The sequence below is a fragment of the Parasteatoda tepidariorum genome, chromosome 9, assembly GCF_982258835.1.
Source record: "Parasteatoda tepidariorum strain Cologne lab strain chromosome 9, Ptep-v5.0, whole genome shotgun sequence".
NCBI lineage: Eukaryota > Metazoa > Arthropoda > Arachnida > Araneae > Theridiidae > Parasteatoda > Parasteatoda tepidariorum.
In genome coordinates this window covers 28,698,469-28,722,004 of record NC_141763.1, presented here as the reverse complement: position 1 = coordinate 28,722,004, position 23,536 = coordinate 28,698,469, and the positions used below count along the sequence as shown (strand labels likewise).

At 35.4% G+C, this 23,536-nt stretch overlaps 1 protein-coding gene across 1 annotated transcript; it reads right to left on the bottom strand.

The window, feature by feature from the left end:
* Window positions 1-5,080: 5,080 nt before the first annotated feature.
* Window positions 5,081-6,406, bottom strand: LOC147803447 (uncharacterized). The gene has a single exon (XM_087151317.1). The coding sequence runs from the start codon at window positions 6,404-6,406 to the stop codon at window positions 5,081-5,083; it is 1,326 nt and encodes a 441-aa protein (XP_087007443.1).
* Window positions 6,407-23,536: the final 17,130 nt, after the last annotated feature.

The following is a 23,536-nucleotide window of genomic DNA, read 5'->3' as shown; positions in this document are numbered from 1 at the left end:
AGGTATGGAATTCTCGAAAAGGTGAAGCAAACGAAACATCTTTTTTTTTTCTTAATGTTTTCTCCATAGTCGCACCATTCCAAGAGTAAACACGACAGTTAGTTGAAAAGGGGAATAAACCATCTTCTTCGTTAAGATGAGTCACTGACTAACGCCGAAATTAATAAATTTGCAGACTATGCTTTCGATTTCTGGGTAGAAGGGGAAAGTGTCGCCAGCCAGGGTCAAGGTTCATCCAAATCCAATTCTGTAATGGTTATAACGGAAACGAAGACGTCAGGCACTGTTAAAATACAGTTGAGACCACTCCAATGGACACTTGAAAGAGAAGTCCCAAAAATCTTCTTTTAATTATTTTTGGCATCCAATTCCTTTAGTCATGTTTCAAAAGAATAATATGTTTTTCACGAGCAATGTCAGTTCAGCAGCAATTTTGTGATTCATCCAGTTGTATTTTTATTTTCACTTTTGAATTATATTTTGAAGAAGCATTTTAGCAATTATTATCCTGCGCCCGTTTCAACAGTTCTTATAATCCTGCTCGGCTTGTAAAATGATGCAGTCGGACCGAGCAGGAAAACAGACACAGTATTTTAATTAAATCAGAGTAACTTTTATTTGATCATTCTTAGTTGAGTGGGAGCGAAGAAGAGATGTTTACTCCATCAGCAAACAGTCTTTCTGGTAGGGAAAATCTTGCAAAAAATCCGAAAATGCCTTTATTTAGGGAAAAGAGGGAAATCTCAGAAATTACTATTGGTTAATTAAATGGATCACGCGATTCTCACAAAGCTTAAAAGGAAAAATATCCTTATTTAAATTTATGTATAATTGGCTAAAAATAGATTTAGAAACAGGATGTGGCTTTTTAAAAGTATCATTAAGTGCTTCGATTTGAAGAATTAAGTAGTAATAAATTAGGAGTTGTTTTATAACGAAGAAACTAACATAAAAAGATTAATTGAAGCTTTTTATGTTACACACACACATATATATATATATATATATATATATATATATATATATATATATATATATATATATATATATATATATATATATATATATATATATATATATAGCGGCTAAAGCGGGAATTACCAATGCGCAGTCTATAATTGATTATAACCTGATTCAAAAGCCATGAAAAGAGAGCGGCTCATTCACAAGCTGTATCGAGTCATGAGCAGAAAAACCCTCCCATAGAGAAGCAACTTTCTACGATAAGAACCTAGCAGCAAAACATTGTTTCTGGATCACTGTTAAACATTATCAGCAGTCTAAAATATCTCGTAAGACAAGGACTAGCAATCTGGTTGGTTGGTTGGTTGATTAAAGTTTATTGGCACAAGAGCCAAACATGGCTATACTGCGCCAGCCACTAGGTTAAAAAAATTATTTTGTTTTTAAAGCAGAGAGTAAAGTCCTATTTTTTTAACAAACGTAATAAGGTTGTGATGTATAGGGTCACCGATTAAGGATTTAAGATCAGGGCAAGAGTTGCCAAAGAGTTTGTTCCTCAAATGTTCGAATCGTTTGCAATTGGTTAAGACATGCTTAATAGTTATGTCGACTTGACATAGAGAACAACAAGGTGCAGGATCAGCAGTCAGTAAATGTTTATGGGTGAAACGGGAATGACCAATACGCAGTCTATTAATTATAACTTTGGTTTTGCGATCAACGGATACTAATTTGTGGTCTTCTAGAGAGGGAAAAATTTCATGCATTTTATTGTCTTTTTGTTCGCTCCAGTGTTGTTTCCAAGCCAATTGTATTGCAAACTTACATATTCGTTTCAGATCCAAAGGTGTTACGAGTTTCCTGCATACGTTTTGAGTGGTTTTAGCCGCGGTATCAGCGCGGTCATTTCCGTGTATCCCAACATGGGATGGTATCCAGCAAAAACGAATACTGTATTTTTCACCACATAATTTTGTGAAGCAACTTTGAATTTTCTGTAATACGGGGCTTTTTCCAATGTGGGAAAAGCTTGAGATGAAACTATAAGAGTCTGTATAAATAATCCACTTACGGTAAGTTTGGTTTGAAATAAAATTAAGTGATAACAAAATAGCATAACATTCCGCAGTGAAAACTGATGAGTCATGATATAACTGTTCAGATATAGTCAAATTTTCAATGACTACACCGCAACCAACATGATTATCGTGCTTAGATCCATCTGTAAAAATCGGTTTAAAATCAATATAATCATTACGATGTTCATAAAATTTTTGAATAAAAACACTTGAGCTCGTGTCAGTTTTTTTAAAATTATTAAAAACATCTAAAATCCAAACTGAAAGATCAACCCAGGGTGGAATTGTCTCTGTATTAGTAAAAACATGGAAATTTAAAATGTTAAGGTCATTTAAAATGCGGATGATTCTAATTCCAAATGAAGGAATGTAAGAGGGCCGTGAAGAGAAGTGAGTGATGCACTGTGGGTCAGTAATAGTTGAATACAGTGGGTGATTTGGACTCGATTTAATTTTAAAATAATAATCCAATGAAAGTTTAAGACTACGAAAATGAAGAGATGGCTCAGAACACAACGCATACAGACTTTCAACTGGTGAGGTTCTAAATGCACCTGATGAGATTCTAAGACCTTGATGATGGATGGTATCGAGATATTTTAAAACAGATTGACGAGCTGATGAATATACAGGAATGCCATAGTCTAGTTTCGAGCGTATAACTGCACGATAAATTTTAATCATTGAGTCCATATCAGCACCCCAGGAACAATTTGTGAGGACTTTTAGAATATTTAGTGATTGAGAGCATTTTTTCCTGATGTAATTAATATGTGGCTTGAAGGTTAATTTAGAATCAAAAATCAGTCCCAGGTATTTTGTTTCTTCGAAAACCGGAATGACGATGTTATTTAGAGTGATTTCGGGATGGGGATGAAGACCACGTTTGCGGCAGAAATGCACACTATGAGTTTTCTGAGATGAGAAAGTAAAACCATTTTCATTTGCCCATTTTAAAATTTTATTTACAGCCAGTTGCATTTGTCGTTCAATGAGTGACATATTTGTTGATCGGCATGAAATGCGGAAGTCATCCACAAATAACTCGCCATAAACTGAAGCAGGAAGTTGATTTAAAATGCCATTTATTTTCAAAATGAAAAGCGTCACACTTAAAACACTTCCCTGGGGAACTCCCTGTTCCTGAGGGTAAATGTCAGATAAAATTGAATTTATTTTTACTCTAAAAGTTCTGTTGGATAAAAAGTTTTCAATAAAATGAAACATATTTCCACCAATACCACAATTGACAAGATCCCGAAGTATTCCGTAGCGCCAAGTTCTGTCGTAGGCCTTCTCCATGTCAAAGAAAACTGAAACTAAATGTTGATTTTTTAAAAAGGCAAGGCGAATATCAGTTTCTAATTTAATTAAATTATCAATAGTGCTTCGCCCTCTGCGAAAGCCACTTTGATGTTGAGTAAGGCAGTGTCGGGTTTCAAGGAAATAGATTAAACGTCGATTGACCATTTTTTCGAACATCTTACAAAGGCAACTTGTTAATGCGATAGGCCTATAACTTGAGGTCTCTTCGGGATTTTTTCCAGGCTTGAGAATGGGAATCACAAACGCTGTCGACCAGTTTTGGGGGAAAATTCTCTCTGTCCATATGCGATTATATAATTGCAGAAGCTGGTTTAAAGCTGTATTTGGTAGATTCTGTAGCATAGAGTAGTGAATTCCATCGGGACCAGGCGTTGTTGAATGGGTGTTTTTTAAAACATATTGAATTTCATTAAGTGTGAAAGGTTTATCATAATCATTGTTTGAGTTCTTAGGCATTAATTTAATTTTTTCACTATTTCTTTTTGTTGTGGCGAATGGTTCTTGATAACCAGATGAGCTAGAGACCTTAGCAAAAGCATCGGCGAGAGCATTTGCAATATCTGGAATGTGCGAGATAGTTACATTATTACTTTTGAGGATTGGGATATTATGCTGAGTGTATTTACCGGATACTGCTTTTATTTTATTCCAGATAATGTTGGAGGGCGTATTATATGTTATGGAATTAACGTATTTTTTCCAGGATATATTTTGGGCGTTACGTCGGACTCTACGAGCTACGGAACGAGCTTTTTTAAATGCTATGAGGTTATCAATAGTAGGGTGTCGGCGGAAAACTTGCCACTGTCGTTTTTGTACCTTTTGGGCTTGTTGACAATCATCGTTCCACCACGGTTTTGGATGTTTCGGCAATTTATGTGATGACATTTTTGTACTTTGTTTAGCTGCTTCAAGTAATGTGTCTGTGAAATATTCAACTGCATTATTAATACTAGCTTGATTTATCAAATCTTCTTCGACTTGTATGCATGATGTAAATTTAGTCCAATTTGTGGTGTTCATCTTAAGTCGAGGAGTTCTGGGAATTTGGTAATTATTGAAAGCGGTATGAGTAAGTATTAATGGAAAATGGTCACTATTGAAGAGATTGTCATGCACATGAAATGACCAGTATGGAAGTTGAGATGGACAACAGATAGCTAGATCTATGGCGTGAAATGATCGTGAAGGTGCGTGGAAATGAGTGTTTTCTCCTGTATTCATAATGCATAAGCGATGATCGTCAATAAATTTCTCAATTATGAGTCCTCTACTATTGGAATCAGAGCTTCCCCAAATAGGGCTATGGCCGTTAAAATCTCCCAATATTATAAAGGGTTGCGGAAGTTGAGAGATCAAGTTATCTAAATCAGTTTGAGACACGTTATCTCGAGGAGGGAGGTAAATGCAACAAACTGTAAGCAGAAATTGAATGGAAATTTGAACAGCAATTGCTTGTAAATGAGTGTTAATTGTGATTGTATGGGATGGATATACAGTGGAAGTCATGATCATGACTCCACCACAAGCTTTATTATTGTCTGTATTGTCTTTTCTAATTACATTATAGCCGCGAAGTTTGGTTGTTTGATTTGGCTTTAAGGAGGTTTCTTGAATACAAATGCAACATGGTGCGAATTTATTAATAATGTCAATGACGTCGGGTTTCGTAGAGTTAAAGCTTCTGCAATTCCAGGATATTATTTTGGCCATTACCTTTTAATTTTAAGTTTTGTATTTTTCGGACAGAGGTTTGGTGGAGTATCCAACCCTTCATCGATTTGCATTTGTGGGTTTGGAAGTTCATCTGCAGTATTTTCATCTGTGCTCATTGCATCAGATTGGGAACATTGATGTTCTTGCTGATCTTTAGATTGTTTTAGTTTGTTTTTATGAAATCTGTTTTGCCTGCTTTTTGGTATGTATTTGTGTTTGGAAACTAATGGAGACTGGGTTAGTTTCTGTTGTAGTACACTTACTAATTTTGGTGTCAATTTCAAGTATTTTTGTTTTTCTGAAGTGCTTTGTGAAGGTGTTATAGATTTTTCAATATTTTGTGTTTGTCGATGAGATTGGGAAGATATTGTTTTTGATTTGCTAGCTGTTTGTCTTGGTGATAGAGTTTTTAGTTTTTCATTATGTGGCTCTGTTTCATTGATATCATATTGGATGCCAATAGATTTTGTACTTTTTGTGTTAGAAACTGCGGCAGCATATGAAATATTTTGTCGGGGCTGGGAATTCAGGAATTTAGCTTTAGCTTCAGTATAGGATAAATTTTGTAATACCTTTATGTTTAGAATTTGTTTTTCTTGTTTCCATTTCAGACACTGACGAGAATTAGCAGAGTGTGGTTCGTTACAGTTTATGCATTGCTCAGGGAGTGTACAGGTTTTAAATGTATGATTAGGTTGACTGCAACGCGAACATGTTTCTTTTCCTCTGCAGTTGTTGGTTGAGTGACCGAATTTCTGGCACTTAAAGCAGCGCAATGGATTTGGTATATATGGTCTCACTTTGCAATTGATATAGCCTACTTTAATGTCGGTAGGTAGCGTGGCTGAGTTAAATGTCAAGATTAAGTGTTGAGTAGTTATAATGTCATTGCCTTTTTTAATAGTTATATGGCGAGCATCGATTACATCTTGATTAGAGAGTCCTTGAACAATATCAGCAACAGAAAGGTCTTGAAGAGATTTAACAGTGATAACACCTTTGGATATGTTTAGAGAATTATGAGGAGTTACAATGATAGGAATATTGTCTATTTTATTTGATTTCAGAAGAGACATAGTTTGCTTATTTGAAACTGTTTCGACTAGTAAATCGCCAGATGGCATTTGACGCACATTTTTCGGATTTCCTATTTGTGATTCTAGAAATTTTTGTACTATAAATGGGGACATGGTGGAGAGTTTCTTTTCTGATGAGCTAAGTATTAAGAATCTAGATTTTGCAGCATCAAAGTTTGGACATTTGGAAAGATCAAATCTAGGTGGATATTTGTTGAGACTGGGTGAAACACCTGTTGAAACCATATCAATAGATAATTTTCGTCTGAACACTCTCACGCCCACCACCGAGCCCAACAAGGGGGGTAGAAACACCGGCTCTGAACACCTCAGCCTCGGTGCTCTGCCCAGAGTAGTGTCAGATATAGTACTACACCAGGGGAGTGTGTATCCGCCAAAACGATCAGAGTTCAGGGGCACTCTCCTTATGCAGCGCTAGTCCCTAGCAGGATGCTAAGCATGTCCTACCAGCCGGTTGAAAGGGAGGGGGACCTAACCTCCTTCCACTCGTCTACAGTGAAGCTCGGGCCAAAGAGTACGCAGTCTACCAACTCCGAGATTGAAATGCCCCCTTGGGCGCCACACTCGTATGAGCGAGCAGACAGGTAGCTCCAGGCTCCCGTTTTCCACCTTACGAGACGCAGCACACGGCAAACGTGCTGGTCAGCAAAAGCTAACGTTGTTAGTCTGTAAGTTTTAGAGAAAAATTGGTTACTTAAAATAAATAGGTGAAACATGATAGATCAGGAAACCTGACAAAAACAGTAAAACACAAACAAAAATCTGAAGATCTGTAAATGATAAAGTGTTTTTGAATGAAATGAAATAAAATTCGCTCGCTAGGTCATTATAAATATTTGATAAAAAGTCGGAAACTCAAAACAGGACCGTCGCAAGAGAGAAATGGAAAAATGCTCAGGTCCGGCTCGGGGCCCCGGGTGCGCCGTACCCGTCACACAAGGGTGTGCCCCTGGGGGGGACTAGCAATCTGAGGACATGCCAATGATGACGGAAGCTTCATGTAACTCTTGAGAGATGGAAATGACGAAAAGTCAAATCTAAAGCAATGGCTTAAAAGAGAGAAAAATCACACCCATCCGGATATTCAAAACGAAATCCTTGAAATATTTGGGAGAGAAATAAGTCTTCCTCTTATAGGGAGAATCAAGTCGATTTCTCCTTTCATTTTTTCCGTGATTTGTGATGGAACGAGATATTTCAGGAGTTGAGCAAGAAAGTATTTGTATAAGGTGGGCAGAAGACAATTTAGAACTCCGCGAAACATTTCTAGGATTTTACAAGCCTCCGGCAACAACTGGAGAAGACATTGCGGCACTCATAACTGGTGTCCTATTGAGAACTATAACGGAGCAGCAAATATGAGAGGAAATAAAAAGGGTGTTTAAAACATCTTAACCGTGCGCAACAACCTCTTGCTTATTATATCTACTGTGGCACCCATTGTTGTGATTTAATCATGAAAGATTTTTGTGATTCTTCAAAGGAAGTGAGGAATTTCTTGGTTTATTTACATCAATTGGGAAATTTATTTCCAAATGCTAAGGTGAAATCACTATTTACTTTCACTCAAGAATATTTGGCGCAATGTCCTTTAATCAATGCAGGTAGAATAAAGACATTGTGCCCTACGCGATGGATTAATAGGCATTCTGAAATCAGTGAAGCTCTTAGAAAATATGATATAATCCTGAAAACCTTAGAAGACCTAGCATCGAAAAATTACGATGGGACAAGTGGCTTACTGAGCACTTCCCAAAATGGAACGGCCTATTTAGGACTGATCATGGGAAAAGAAATAATAGAAATGCTAGAGAATTAAAATTCAAATATAAAGTTACTAAGAAATAACAAGACCAATATTTTGTACATTTGCTGGCACTAATATTGCTCAGGTTAACATCTCAAATGTCCATATTTCTTTTTAGTGCTGATGAATATATGAATACCGATCCTAATATGAATACCGAAGAACATTGGAGTTACAGATGATCCATTTTTCAGGGGGACGAAATTATAAAATAAAAAACAGGCAAACTAATTCTCCAAATTTCACTCATAACAAAAAAAAAAAAACGAAAAAAAATTTATTATTGAGGGGGACCATCGCCTCCAACGATACTCATGCTGAAGAAAGAAAAAAGAATCATGTGACGTCGGCCCTTTTTTCCCCCAATCGACTTACACTATCAGTCGAAGGGGTAAGAACAGAGAGGGAAGAGTATGCTTTCAATCGTTTTTATTTTATTCTCACAACCAAACTGACTTTTCGATGCCTATTAAATACAAGGCTGTCACCCAATTTTAATTTGAGATATAAAGAAAGGTATTTCAGATTCTCTTTATTTCTCTTGACAATTATACCAAATATAATTCTTCAATCAAAGTGTTTTTGACAGGGAGTAAAGTAGTATGCATTTTTCTGTGTTTGGATTTTTGATTAGCATCTTTGTTATTATGCTTATCAAATCTCAGGTGAATTTTTTTTTTTTTTAACATCATCCAAACCGGTCGGTTGAAACTGTAATAAATTAAGTGTTTAGAAACTGACAAACGTGTAGTTTTATATTTGTGTACTAATAATCACAAATCGCATTATTTATTGTTTTAAAGTATAGAGGAAAATTTCATAGGAGTAAAAATAAATGAAATAAAATAAAAGTTCATTTTAAAAATTTAAACTAAAATCCAAGATGGCGGGGATAGAGGCCTCATAAGAAAAGTATATTGACCTATCCATTGGACAACAAGAGAACAGAAAAACAAAGGTATACCAACGGCATGCGGTAATCCCAGGTAGTCACCCTCCTAAGTACTGACCGCGCCCGATGATGCTTGACTTCGGTGGGGACATTCCCAACTAAACCACGGAAGAGAGCAGACGTCCCTTTCCCTCTCTCCGATCGACGTTAGTTTTGGATTCGTTTTTCTCCCTCAGCTGGGAAACATGCGGCGCTCCGCGCAGCCGAGTCATTCTACAAACTATCAAAACAATGCACACGATTGCGATAGATCTTCTATAAACTCATCATCATCGTCTTCGATAATGGATTTATACGAAAATCACCAAGGTGAAAGCCCCCATCTCAGCAATTACGAGCAAAGGCCGAACCATTATCCACATTGCTATTCCGATCATAGTTCTGGTTTCGCTTTGAACACCGAAACTCAACAAAGATGCTACGATAGATCATCAAGAAATTCATCATCATCATCATCTTCGATTATAGATCTGTCTGATAAACAAAGAGAAAGCTCCCATCTCGGTAACTTCGAACAAAGGCCGGATTTTCCTCCACCCTCCACACCTTTTACTGATGTAAACAAACACCCTACCAAGCCCGAAGAGGGACCATCTCAATACTTACAAACGACACCTGTGCTCCCCCTAACGAATGAAGAAGCGGAGAAACATTTTTTCATCGAGTTCAACGAAGGGCCCCCATACCCTCAATATAAAGACTCAATTGGATTTCTCACTTTTTTCGATATATACGAACATGTATTAGCCCATGGACTACTATCTACCGTGGACAATGCGCATACTTTCGATCTACTAAAAAACATACCTATTCCAGTGCCAAAGGAATTTGTCTACGAACTCTGTGATTGCATTAAGAACTATAAAGCACTACAAACTTTTATGAAAAAGCTCACTGATGAAGAGAGGAAAATTATCTTTACGGTGAACTACAATAATATCATGACAAAAACAAACACCATTCTTCGCCAAATGGGTGAGTCTATACTGAATACCAACTACTCTTTTATTATAAGCAATTTTTGCATTGTTCGTGATTCATTCCCTTTTATCATTACCCATGATCAGAAATTATCGTTATTCCCAAATTTAACCAACCAATATGATCCCGTTTTTAATGAATGCCTTAATGATTTTATTGTTAGAGATTTGTCACATCCCCTAGAGATTGCATCCAAACACATTATTGATATTATAATGCGCACTCTCCAGAATGAATTTTACGATAATTATGATCCCACCCCCTTTTCAAAAATGTCAAAAAGGGTTTGCTCCCCTAACACCGATGAAGAATATCCTTCTAATAAAAAAAGGAGTAACAATTGCTCGAATTCTTTCGCCCCCTTAACTATGCTGATAATTCAGCTAATAATTTCAACCTCCCGCAATCGAATCAAAATGGAAACAACATTACGGGAGATTCTAATCCTCCCCATGATAATAATAATTATAGTAATGCTCCCCCGCAACCTCCACCCCCCAACCCACCTGCTATTATCATACAAACCGATCAACCTTTCGCTAAATTACTAGAATTTCTTAACTCCTCCCTGAACTTCAAAATTACTGGCAAGCCAACGGGAAATCATCTAAAAATCTTCGTTAAAACACCCGAGCAACACAGACTTACTACCAAATTCCTTATTGATCAAAAAATTAACCACTACATTATAAACCCCCGAGCCACCAGACTCCTTAAATTCGTAATCAGAGGATTACCATTAAACATCTCGATCGAAAAAATTACAGAGGACTTAAATAAAATAAATTTCATCCCCATAGAAATAAATCAAATGAGATACCCCAAGGGAGATCGCAGATTACTCCCCCTTTATCTAGTTAAAATGCCAAACAATTCCTTGTCGTACAAGTTACTAGAAATTAGTGAACTCGGCTATTTTCAAATCACAGTCGAAAAATTCAAAAATAACTCATTCATATCCCAATGCCATAGATGCCAGCTATGGAGACACTCCAGCAAGTTTTGTCAAATGCCACCCAATTGCGTTAAATGTGGAGAAGATCACCTCTCTTCTAACTGCCATATTACTGGAAGAACTAGCGCACCTAGATGTGCCAATTGTCAAGGAGAACACCCGGCAAACTACAAAGGGTGCCCAAACATCCCAACCCCCCCCCCAAATAGAACCAAGTAAAGTTTAACCAGTTCTCCAACTATCAAAACTTCGATAAAACCCCCTATTTTAACCATAGAACGGATTATAACAAATATGAGCTAACGAATAACACCCCCAACCACAAACAACCAAAAAATAACACTAACTGGTACAACCAAACTTACTACCCACATAACCACCCGAGTAACTCACACGTCACAGCCCGTTCCATACAAATTCACCCCAACCACAACGGACAACATTCCAATGATAACGAACTCCCCCATCATGACTTCCTAAACTCTCTACAATTAATACATGATCTTTTTAATGATAACGTAAATATTTACAACTCTTGCCTTAAATTAAACTATTTCCCAAAGTCATAGAAATTAGCCACTATTATCCTTTTTCCAAAACCAGGTAAAGATCCAAAAATTCCAGCCAATCACAGGCCGATCAGCTTGCTTTCCACCATATCTAAGATTTTTGAAAAAATTATCTATAATAACATCAAACCTTTTCTAAATCTACTCCCAAATCAACAATATGGGTTTAGAGAAAACTTATCTACAGAAAAACAACTACTTAGAATTGTAGAATATATTAGCAATGGTTTTTATAAAAAAGAAACATCAGCAATGCTAATGCTAGACGTAAGCAAAGCGTTCGATAGGGTCTGGCACAAAGGCCTAATTTATAAACTTCACCAAATGAACTTGCCAATAAACTTCGTCCAACTTATTAATTCATACCTAATTAATAGAAAATTTCAAATTAAGTCAAATAAAAAAAATTTCAACCATTAGGAAGATCAGTGCAGGGGTACCCCAAGGGAGTATCTTAGGCCCAATACTATACATTTTATACACGGCTGACTTTCCTAAAAATGAGAATGAAACGCATCAGTTGAGTGCATATGCAGATGACACAGCCATCATCTCTAAATCCAGAAACCCTAATAATGCAATAAAAAATTTAAAACCCACCTGTGTTGAAATAGAAAACTGGTGTAAAGACTGGAAAATTAAGATAAACGCAGAGAAATCGCAATTAATAATTATCAGAAGGAACAAAACCAAAATGCCCATAACTGAGAATTTAACACTATTCAACGAAAATATTCCAATAGTTAACAATGCTAAATATTTAGGTATCATCATAAACAACAAATTAACATGGAATGAACACATTGTGAACACAATCTCAAAAGCCAAAAATGTTTCCTTTGCACTCAGATTTCTAATAGGCAGATACTCAAATCTTCCATTAAAAAATAAAGACTATTATATATAATGTGCATCAGGCCCATTCTCACATATGGTACCATAGCCTGGGGTACAGCCCATAAAACTCATCTAAATAAACTTCAAGTTTTCGAAAATAAAAGTCTTAGACGAATTACTGGAGCACCCTGGTGCATGAGAAACGAAGATATAGCCAAAGACTTAAACATTACACCTCTAATAAACTATCTAGAAATCAGAAAAGCCAAATTCTTTAATAAAGCACTTGACTGTGATGCTGCAAACTTTAATGATCTTTTTAAATTAGAACTCATTGTAGACAACATTAATCATAGCCCCTCAACCAATTTCTTACTCTCCGATGGCATTTTATCAAAATTTTATAAGCATTAAATTTTTAATTAACTGTAAAATACCCCATAAATTTATATAACCCTTTTTTCTCTTCTCCCTTTCTATGATAAAGCTGCTGCTCTGTGCACCAATGAAGCCCTCTAGGGGGAGGGGAGGAGGCGAGGCAGTGTAGCAGTGATATCAAACCTTAATTTTATAGTATTTCTTTGATTTTCAATTAATATAAATATTACTATTTCAATATTAAATAATCCAATTTCGTACGAATACTCGATTCCCATTGGCTGATGCAATTTTGCTTAAACATTGTACTTTTCCCGTGGATTTCCCAATTTCTCACGTTATTTAACGAATACCACTCGTTCTCGCTTCTGATTGGCCGTCACTCACTCGACCTAGCGAATCAATTTGCTGTATATATTTTTAGTTACATCTATTGATATTATTACCTACTACTATATATATTTCTTAGGACACTACGCTGTAAATAATATTTATTCGGATTTCTATTTTAATCGGACTTTTGCTCTTAGCAGCACCTTTTGTTTTTATTTGTATGTTTTTTACTGATCGTTTTTTGTATTATCACCTTACGACTCCTACGCTCGTTGCATACGCAATTAATTTAAGATGAAGCGGCAAGTGCCGAAAGGCAGGTACCGCGTATTCAACCATTACATTAAAGCATACCTACTATCACCATTCACCAGACACGGACAAGCAAGGTTATCCTGCAAAACCGGTTCTTATGAGCAACGACGAAATTCACGACAAGGCTGTAGCCGTGGGTCAGTCCGAGTGTCGCGGGGGCCAGTCCCCCGGACGGTCGGGCATCCCGGCTACAGTTCCTCTACTTCCCGAGTCTACCCATTAACCCCAGCCCTTATCAGGGCTCTCCGTAACGGAAATGGGAGACGCGGCCGAGCCACGGGTTGCGGAACTACTCGGCACCCTTGCAGTACCGACGGGGACGGCTACGCCAGAACCGCACGGGCTGCCTGGGAGCCGTGTAGGATCCAACATGGTTAGGAACGGCCTTCCCCAACAAGAATAAATTGGAAGAATAAATTGGGATTAGACGAAGAAATCCTAGTTAAAGAAAATGTGAAAGACCTAGAAGAAATGAAATATGGAGTTGATCGACTAAAGTAAGTCATCAGCAATAGAAGCCCCGACAACGAAATGCAGGCGATTGTCTCTATTTTAACCAGCTACGTAGAGCAATTAATTGACAGAGTCACCAATGACGGAGACAAAATTTCCAAACTTCAACAGATAGAAAGTTATTACATCGAACATATGAACTCTGAAACCAAAAAGAGTACTGTTAGCAATATAAATACAAGAAGCGAAGGTCGCACTGGTAGACGAAAGACATTAGATTTGTTAGGATGGGTGTTAGACTTTTGTAATATGGCCAGTTCATATTTTTGTATGCTTAATTATTAACTTTTATTGGCACTTTATATTTATTAACATTTATTGGCACTTTTAAATAACCAAGGTAATTATAATACAAGCTTAAGTAGTTCGGTTCATCATCAATAGAGGGCGACACCAAATGCTCACACCTCCAGGATGATGGTTGAGTCCTGTTGTCTGGACCAATTGGAGAGGACCGCTGTCAGCGCCACCGCCTGCAAACTAAGGCAGAAAAACCATTTTCTCGCACTCTGCCCTTTGCTAGCATCAACTGGAGACGTCGATCCTTGGAGGTTTGGTCGCTAGCGACTACCCGATTTTAAGCATGCTGTCCCGATAAGTTTATATTTTTCTTTTTAGCTGCAGCTAAATTAAAATTTAATCTCTAAATGAAACTTAAAATTTAATTGTTAATATTAATCTAAAAGTTAGTGCCAATTTAATCATGTATTCCAAAACACTGCTAGTAAAGCCATGTGCAATTTGTAAAATTCATTTATATATTCATATCAATATTTTATAATCAAGATGATTTTGTTTTTCTAAAATGAATAAACTTAATGATTTATTTCTTTAACGGATTTGTTTTATTTTCAACTTAATATTCTTATTTTTCAGCTTAACTTTTCTCATTAGTTGTAATCACGTTCGATTTGCATTCCTTAATGTTGTATCTTTATTAGTAAAACACTATACGATCAAATATTTTAGTGCGGCCTTTTCGTTAAATTCTTTTTTCATTTAAACCGATACAACAGATTTGAAAGAGCCAATTTCCAAAAAGCATATGATAACTGATAGGAATTACCCCCCTATATTCCTATCAAATAAATTTCACATTCTTAATGATGAGCAGGAGACAAACGAAAATACTATGAATATGGACACTCATAATATTAACACCGAAAATTCTGCGGAAAGCAACAAGAAAAGAAAAGCATCACCTGAGAAACAAAACGCTGCAAAAAAAGCAGCTACGGAAGAATACACCCCTGTCTCAATAGATGAGAACTTGTGTGATTATGAAATTAAAATAATGAGCCATTTATTCAACAAACCAAAAAGAAATTAAAACCACCTCCCATTATTATTAAAGGTGATTTTGACTATAAAGCATTCTTTGAATATACTAAAGATAACAACATTGAGGACTATGGCTGAATTGTCAGAACGCAGTCTAAACTAGGGAGTTTAAACCTCGGTTTCGCGGTTTACGTAAACCTGGTCTAAGCGAAAAGCTAGGCTTCATTGCTCAAACGTAGTTTTGCTGCAGTTTAACTAAACTTAGCTTATCGCATGTAATGCATTGAAACTTCGCCCCACGTGATATTTTTATCCAATCAACGGGTAGAATCGAAGCATTATAGTTACGTCATTACATTTTCCCGTTTTGTTGCAAGTAGTTTTCGCACTTGTATTTTCTTCTATATTTATCTTCTTCGCGCTTGTATTTCTGACAAAATGGAAACTATTAAAGAAAAAAAAGAACTTAAAAGAACAGCAAATTTTTCTGAGTTTGAAAAGAATTCACTCATAGAAATTTGCACCCAACATCCCGAAATTGAAGCCAAAGCCTCGGACAATTTCGCAAATATGCAAAAAAGGAAGGCTTGGATTAAGATTCATGAGCAATTTATTGGAATTAATGGAGGAGAAAAAAACCATTGGGAATCTTCAAGGTAATTCATTTCATTTTATTTTTAACTTAATTATTACTTGATATTATTTGAATACGCAGATAATTTTAAGATAGCTTATGATTCATATAAATATAGAACGATGTCGCGCAAAGTTTGTAAACAATCTGATTGCATCATTTGAAATTCTAATGAAAGATCACAAAACACGGTAAACTGTTCAAAGGAGTCTTATGGTAATTATAACATTAAACCAAAGTCTGAAATGACTCATAGAAGAATCAGACAATATCTAGAAGAAAAAGATATAGGTTTCTACACCTACCTCCTCTCCTCAGAGCGAAATCTCGGAGTAGTCCTCAGAAGTGTTCTGCAGGATTACACTGATGAAAACATCGATAATATCTTATGGAGAAATCATAAAACTCCCACTCTGTATTGTTACTCTAAAAAAAGAAGGAAATTTTAAGGACATATATAAAGTCATCCACATAGATAGAATTAGAGTAAAAGTCGAGAATTACAGAAACTGATCAGGCACAGTGGCCCAATGTCACAATTGCCAGAATTTCTTCCATTCATCCTCAGCATGCCATCTTCCTCCAAGATGCGTTAAATGCGGAGAGAATCATCCAACCAGTGCTTGTAATAAGAAAAAAGAAGACCCAAAATGCTGCAATTGCGGGGAAAAACATCCCGCAAGCTATAGAGGTTGCACTAAATTCCCTGTGGTTAAAAGGTAAGAACCAAAAAGAACAGAAAAAGTGTTCCATAACAAATCTTATGCTGACGCAGTAAGAAAGTCAGAAACGAAAGATTTAAAAAGCATGGTTAACGAAGTTAAAAAAGTATTCAAAGACCTTAACCTCTCCGGAATGTATTTATCGATGCGGATGTCGTAATAATTTTACTTCCAAAAGTTATGCTGAATTCAGAGTTCACTTCATTTCGATACAAATCTTTTTCCTGTGAATTATGAAGATCTTGCTCCTTCTACATCACATGATCAGAGTAATTATTTACTTTTTTAAGTTTTGTATTACATTTCATTAAATAATTATTGTTACACTGTATAATATATGTAATAAAGTTACTCATGTATTTTACTAAGTGTAATTTTAGGAAATCAGAGTAAAATTGCTTTAACCTTTTATCTACTGACGGTACTTATAACTGCCAATTACTTTAAAACTTTATAGGATGACAACCATTACTTATATTCTGATGGTATGTTACAGGTACAGTCTTTTAACTCTACTTTTTCATGATAGATGGCTGTAGTTGCTCTATGCTGATGAATTTCGCGAGGAAGAAAGCTATTTTTTAACGGACATTGTGTTCTTTTGCTGCCATTTTGTACGGATTGATTCTTCATCCAAATCTTATTCTGATCTTCCCCATTTATCAACTTTAGCTGGAATGATTCCTCATTCAAATCTTATACTTAATCTAAAGGACGAGGGATATTTTCCTCTTATTTAAGTTTTTTTACATTCAGATAAATTGCAATCTTACCACAGTAACAGATTTTCATTTGATTCAGCACTAATTTTAGCCTTGTTATCCTGTTTTTAAACCTAGTTGATTTATTTTAAAAAAGTTGCTTGAATTTTAATCTAGTTATTTTGCTTTTTACCAGGTTTTAGGCTCGGAATAGTCAAAACATGGCTCTTGCACCGAAAATTGATATCAATCAATCAATGAAGCAGTACAAACAAAAAGGTTTTCGGAAGATTTATCGCATGAATTGTGCGAGTTAAGTGTATTAGAAGTCTTTGAAAAGTTTCTAAGGTAGGCTACCGAAGTGAAGACTTAGGTATTGACATAGTAAAAAAAATTATGAGTCGCAATTCGTATACGAAGTTAAAATCTATGTTGCAATTTAATGACAATATTTTCGCCGAATAAAACAAGGCAAACAAATCTTTAACACTGGGGAGTTTTTCTAACACATTTCTCTGTTGACGAAATGATGGTTTGATATTTCGGACATAATTCTTTGAAGCACTTTCTAAACTCTAAACCAATAAGATTTCGGTATGAACTATGAGTAATGTGTGGTAAAAATGGGTATTGTTTTAATTTATTTTTTTTACTAGGGGCAAAAAAGATCTAATCAAACCCTTCCTCTTGGAAGTAAAATGGTGGTAGAAATGCTATCAATTATTTCGAATCCAGCAAATCATGTGGGGTTTTTCTTAAATAATTTTTTTTACTAGTTACGAATTGTTTGTCATACTGAAAGAAACAGCATTTTGTTCCTGTGGAACTATCAGAGAAAACAGAATGGCTGGAAAAGCATGCGCAATGCAAATATTTTGGCGCCTCAACCAATTGTAAATAGGGATAAATTGCCAAAAGTTGCAAACGGAATTGAGTAGTTCATCAAATCAATGCCAAATGTTGTTGTAATTTCAACAACATATGACGATAGCAGCAATTAATGTCAAACTATTTCTGTGCTAATCTTTCAACAGATAAATGCTCACATTAAGTTTCAATTTGTTCTTCGCTCAGAATTAAGTCTATCACGTGAATTTAATCTGATATGTAACTCAACCTTCTTATTTTAAATTAAATGCAGAGATTGTGTTAACTCGGGGAATGAGTTATCAGATGAATTTATACTTTTGCAGGGGGAAAAGTAAAAATGGGAGATAAACAGATGCTTAGTAATAAAAACTGATTTTGATTATTTAATCAATTTGTTTTTCTTACTTAATTTTCAATGCAACTGATGGAGCACACTGTTTTCCAAAGCAATCTATAAGCTACCCAATCTGGAAAGAATCATATCCCCTACTTCATTTCCAATCTAATGTCGTTAAATAGAGAGTTTGATAAATTATATAAAATTCGATCTTTAATTACTTATTTTTCCTAAAAATTTCTTATCGTGCTTCGACTTCGACCTTCTAGAAAACAGGCAATCGATGAAACCATCGTAAAATTCAAAGGTCGCAGTTCTTTGAAACGTTATATGCTGAAGAAAACCTATAAAAAGAGGCTATAAATATGGATCCCAATTCCAAATACATACTGGAAAAAAAATGAAATAGAAAGAAATTTAGGTGAAAGGGTGGTGCGAGAAATTACTCACGCATTTGACGGGAAAAACTACATTTCATACATGGATAATTACTTCTCTTCATACAAGTTGTTTCAATGTTTAGAAGTTCATAAATTTTTATGTGCAACTGTAAATATGAAGAGGAAATATTTACCTAAATTATATAGTAGAAGGCAAAAGTCTAAAGAGAAGTGAATTTGACTACGCGTCAGTAATGAGGACATTAGTTGCATAAAATGGAAGGACAAGAGGTGCGTAACTTTATTATCGTGTTTACCTAGCTGTACAGATACAGTGATCATAAAACATAAGGGAAAGAGTGGGGAAAAGCTTGATGTACGGTGCCCCTATGCCGTATGAGACTACAACAAAAACATGGGTTTTATTGATCACTTCTCATTGAGCATTTGTAGAGTCTGTATGAAATCGAGAGTAAAAGTGGTGGCACAGGCTCCCCCCCCCATTTTTTAGATATGACTGTGATAAATGCATATATTTACACAAAATGCTTCCAGATACTAACACAGATATGAAAAATATAAAATAAAAAAAATCGAACGGAAATAATTAGGTGTCCTGTTTGTACGGCTTAACATTATAGGTAAATGCGCAAAGTATAATAAAAACTTTCAAAAATCCTGGCTAACCGATAAAGAATTTTGTAAGTGGATTCAGGTGGTCAGAGATGACCCTGAAAAGGCTTTTGGCAAAGTGCAGCAGAGAGCCAAACGAATAACCTCAGTGACCAAGCATCTACCAAAAACATGTAAGAAATGCTGGTACCATAACTGTACCAACTCAGCAAAAGTTGCCTGCAATATTTTTTCAAAAGACTGCAATTACTTAATTTGAAATAAAGCTAGCTGCATTTGTTGCCTGTCTTACGAGCGTACGTAGTGGGGATCAACTAACAGAACTTTCGAAAAATGAATTTCCATCACCAAGTTCTATTTCTTCGTTTAACATCAACTTAAAAGACAAACCGCACAGAACAAAATTATCTGCCATAATAAGAAGAGTTATTGATCCTGCACTTTTGCATGGAGAAAATCTATGAAGAAATGTTTGCCATAATAATCAATGAATCCACAGATGTTTCCAGTGAAAAGCATTTATGGTAATGCAATAGGTATTGCAACTCAGAAGAGAACAGAGTTGTATGCCAATACCTAGGGTTAATGCATGTAACAGTAATTACTGCTGAAGTCCTTTATGACACAGTAAAAATTTCTCGTGAGAATAAAATTAAAATGGAACAGTGCGTAACTACTGTAACTGTCGGGGCATCCAATTTATGTAGAGTTAACAACTCGTTGTTCAGCCTTATGAAACAGGATAATTCTGTTAAAATCTTTTTGCATTCTCTGCGCCTGGTGTGCTCGCATGATTCCAAGTAATATTGATTACTTACTGAGAGAAAGATACAACTGGCTTCACTGATTAACATTGCGGTGCGACTTCTGTATGGAATTGTTCAAACTTATCAATGATGGAGACAAGCCTTTAAAAATTCTCAAGCAGACTGGCAAGAAACAGCAGCTTGAAGAGAATAATGCAGAAATGGGATGCTTTAGAGTTCAAAATGGTTTCATCAAACTGTGATAGATACTATGCAAGAGAACTCTCAGCAATGTATTCTGATCCTGGTAATAAATTATAAGCAACATTCGTTTTACCAGTTCTCACAGAGATTAAGTAAATTTACTCTTTCAGAAGGATATGGATGATATCTGCAGCATTTAATCAGTTTTACTTTATCCATATTTAGAAGAATTGCATGCCCTTCTGTTAAAACTGCCAAGAATATCCCCCAAAATATCACAGAAGAGGATGATTTTGACAATGAATTTTTAAATTTACTAGCAGAAAAATTTGCTTCTGTTAAGATTATCGCAAAAATGAGAGCACGTGTAAAGAGCTGCTTTACAGGAAGCGAATCGATAAATGATTTGCTAACTTTTGGTTTGTTATAATGTTACTTTTTTTGTCTGGTGACTGAAGAAAAAGGCTTATTAAGATACATTTATAAAGTTATCACTAATGAATCTGTTACTAAGATAAAAGAGCATTGTGACTTTTCAAATTTCAATAGCATAAGAAAATGCATCAGCAAAGTTTCGATTGAATTTGTTGCTGGCAATATGCTGAAAAAACATCTAGGTATATTCGTTAAAACTTTTTTTGAAATTTACTTTATAATTTTTTTATAGACTTAACCATTAATATTTATCATTTCAAATTATTTTTCAAAACATTTCTTTTCATCTCAGATCAGCAGAGAGTCATATAGAGAATGAAGTGGATATGTACAGGTTAAACGAGATCAGACTGCCTGCACTTTCAAGGGACGAATCACGCTAGAGCATTTAAGCAAAGCGTATTAGTTTGTATTGAGATGGTTGAAAACATAATATCAATTCAATGTGATGGTTGTGCTGCAAGCACAGGTGGATGCAAACATACCATTGCATTCCTTTTCTGGGCTCATAGAAAATGTCCAGTGCCATCCGCAACAAGAGTGGAGTGTTACTGGAAGAATTCAAAACTTTCATCAGTTAATACATAAATAAACTTTACACTGAAACTAAGTTTCGGGGAAAAATATTAAAGATCTCCCTCCCATAAACCCTTCCCTCTTGAAATAATGCATAGAAATTGTAAATGAAAAAAAAAATATTAGAAATAAGCAACTCTGCAAAAATTGAAACTAAAATTTTATCATCTTAGTTTTCTAAATATTTACTCAGCTTTTGCAGTTCCCGTTCTTTTTTAAAATGCTACTTTAAAACCTCAAGTAATATTACATTAAAAATTCATTTATCTAATCCAAATTTATGTTTGTTTACATCTTTTTCAAATTGACGCAGGCTATTCTATTCGCTTTTATTACTCAATATTTGTTACATAAGTTGTTTCGTTTTAAATTAAATTTTTGCTTTATTTCTATTTTTTTAATAAATTGTTTTATTACACGAAAAGTTTCGAACACGAAGGGACGAAAGTTTCGTCAGAAGAAGCGAAAGTTTACTGGAAATCAGTCCACTGCCCTTGTTATAGGTGACACTAAAGGGAATGCTACTGATCCTACACAAAGTGCCAGTTCATCTAAAATTGGAAAAGGGTTGACTGATATTTCCTTAAATTAAGATTTTGAAACCCTTTCTGGTAATAGAATTTTTGATATTCAAGTCTTGATGTCAATATTCATGCTACTGTGGCGTCATCACAGAAGATTCCTTCATTAAAATGCAACGCGGCTGGAAGAAGCCGACCAGCCAAATGCAAATCAGCTTTCCCGAACGGCGCGCGCCTGCACTCAACGAGTATAAAAAGAGCTCGCCGTTGATCAGCATTCGATTTCGACTTTAGCCCTCACCTGGAGGTGTGGGCCTGACCTAGCCAGCCGAGTCCGGATGAATTGGTGCCGTTTCTACTTACTTAGATGGTTGAATTTACTTTGTTAAGCTACTTAGTTATTTTTATGAAAAATTTATGGTGTTCTATAATTGCTAAACTACTTCCTTGCCCATATTGTTTGAAGCAAGGACTGTTGTTGATTGAAGACTCCAATCAAACTTCTCTCTGAAATGCAAGGACTGTTCTTTCGTGAAGGGATTCACTTTAAGTGGAAGTGTTGGCAATGGGAGCACACTCAATCTTCTTGTTGTATTAGGAATGAGAATTATTGGTAAAGGATTTTCAGCAGCACACAAACTGTTCAGCACACTTGATGTTCCATTCATGACCAAAACTTCATACAGGGTGCAAGAGATAAAACTGCCAGAGGCTGCATATACAGCAGCACAATCTTCAATGTTACAAGCTTCTAAGTTGATTTCCACTCATAAAAATAGATGTGGTGTAACATGGCAGGAACGAGGATATTCCTCTCTAAATGGATGTGCAGCTGTTCTTTCTGTGGACACGGGAAAAGTTTTGGACATAGAAGTGCTTAGTCAATTCTGTAGGATTTGCAACAAACATGCAAAAGAATCAAGCACATCAAGTAGCTCTCTTGTCAAACATGCGTGCCAAAACATAACCTACTAGAAGGTCAAGGCCTGCTGGCTCAACGATTTCAACTCCGTGACGTCACGAAGAGAAGGCAATAGCGTCTGTAGCTTTAACGTAGAAACGCCATTTAAAGCTCCATTAAACACGTGAATGTTGCAGCAAAATTTCATTTTTTATCGAACATTTAAAGAGATATCAAAGTAAGTAAAAGTTACTATTTTTTTTATTAATGTGTTATGTTTGATTTCAATAGATTTTTCTGTAATATGTTGTAAATTAAGTTTGAAATCGGATTGAAAGCACGTATATAATTTAACTTGCAGTGTTATGTTGTGAGACATTATTTGAGTCTCTAATGTATTTATATGTGTTATTTGATCTATTTCCATTTGAATTATAAAATAACATAATTTAGTATTCAAATATAAAATTACAAAAGCATTCGATTGTATTTTATATTCAATATGCCTGAGAAGAATTTTAATATTGAAGAATTTCTAAATGTACCAATGTTCGGAGATAAAAATATTAGTTTCTAATTCTATATCAAGGTTTGGTGTCATTGTTAACTTATTGTTCCTCTAGTGTGCTGCTAAAATACTTTTAAAAAAAGTATTTTGAATAAAAAAAAATTTAGTGAATTATTACTTAACGTAATTTTTACTTAACGAACACTTATTTTAGAGATTGTTGAGTACATTTAGCAGAATTTTGTTTTTATGAACCAAAACTTTAG

Coding starts and splice junctions, on each gene's coding strand:
- LOC147803447 (XM_087151317.1), bottom strand. CDS start 6,406: ATGGTTTCAACAGGTGTTTCACCCAGTCTCAACAAATATCCACCTAGA.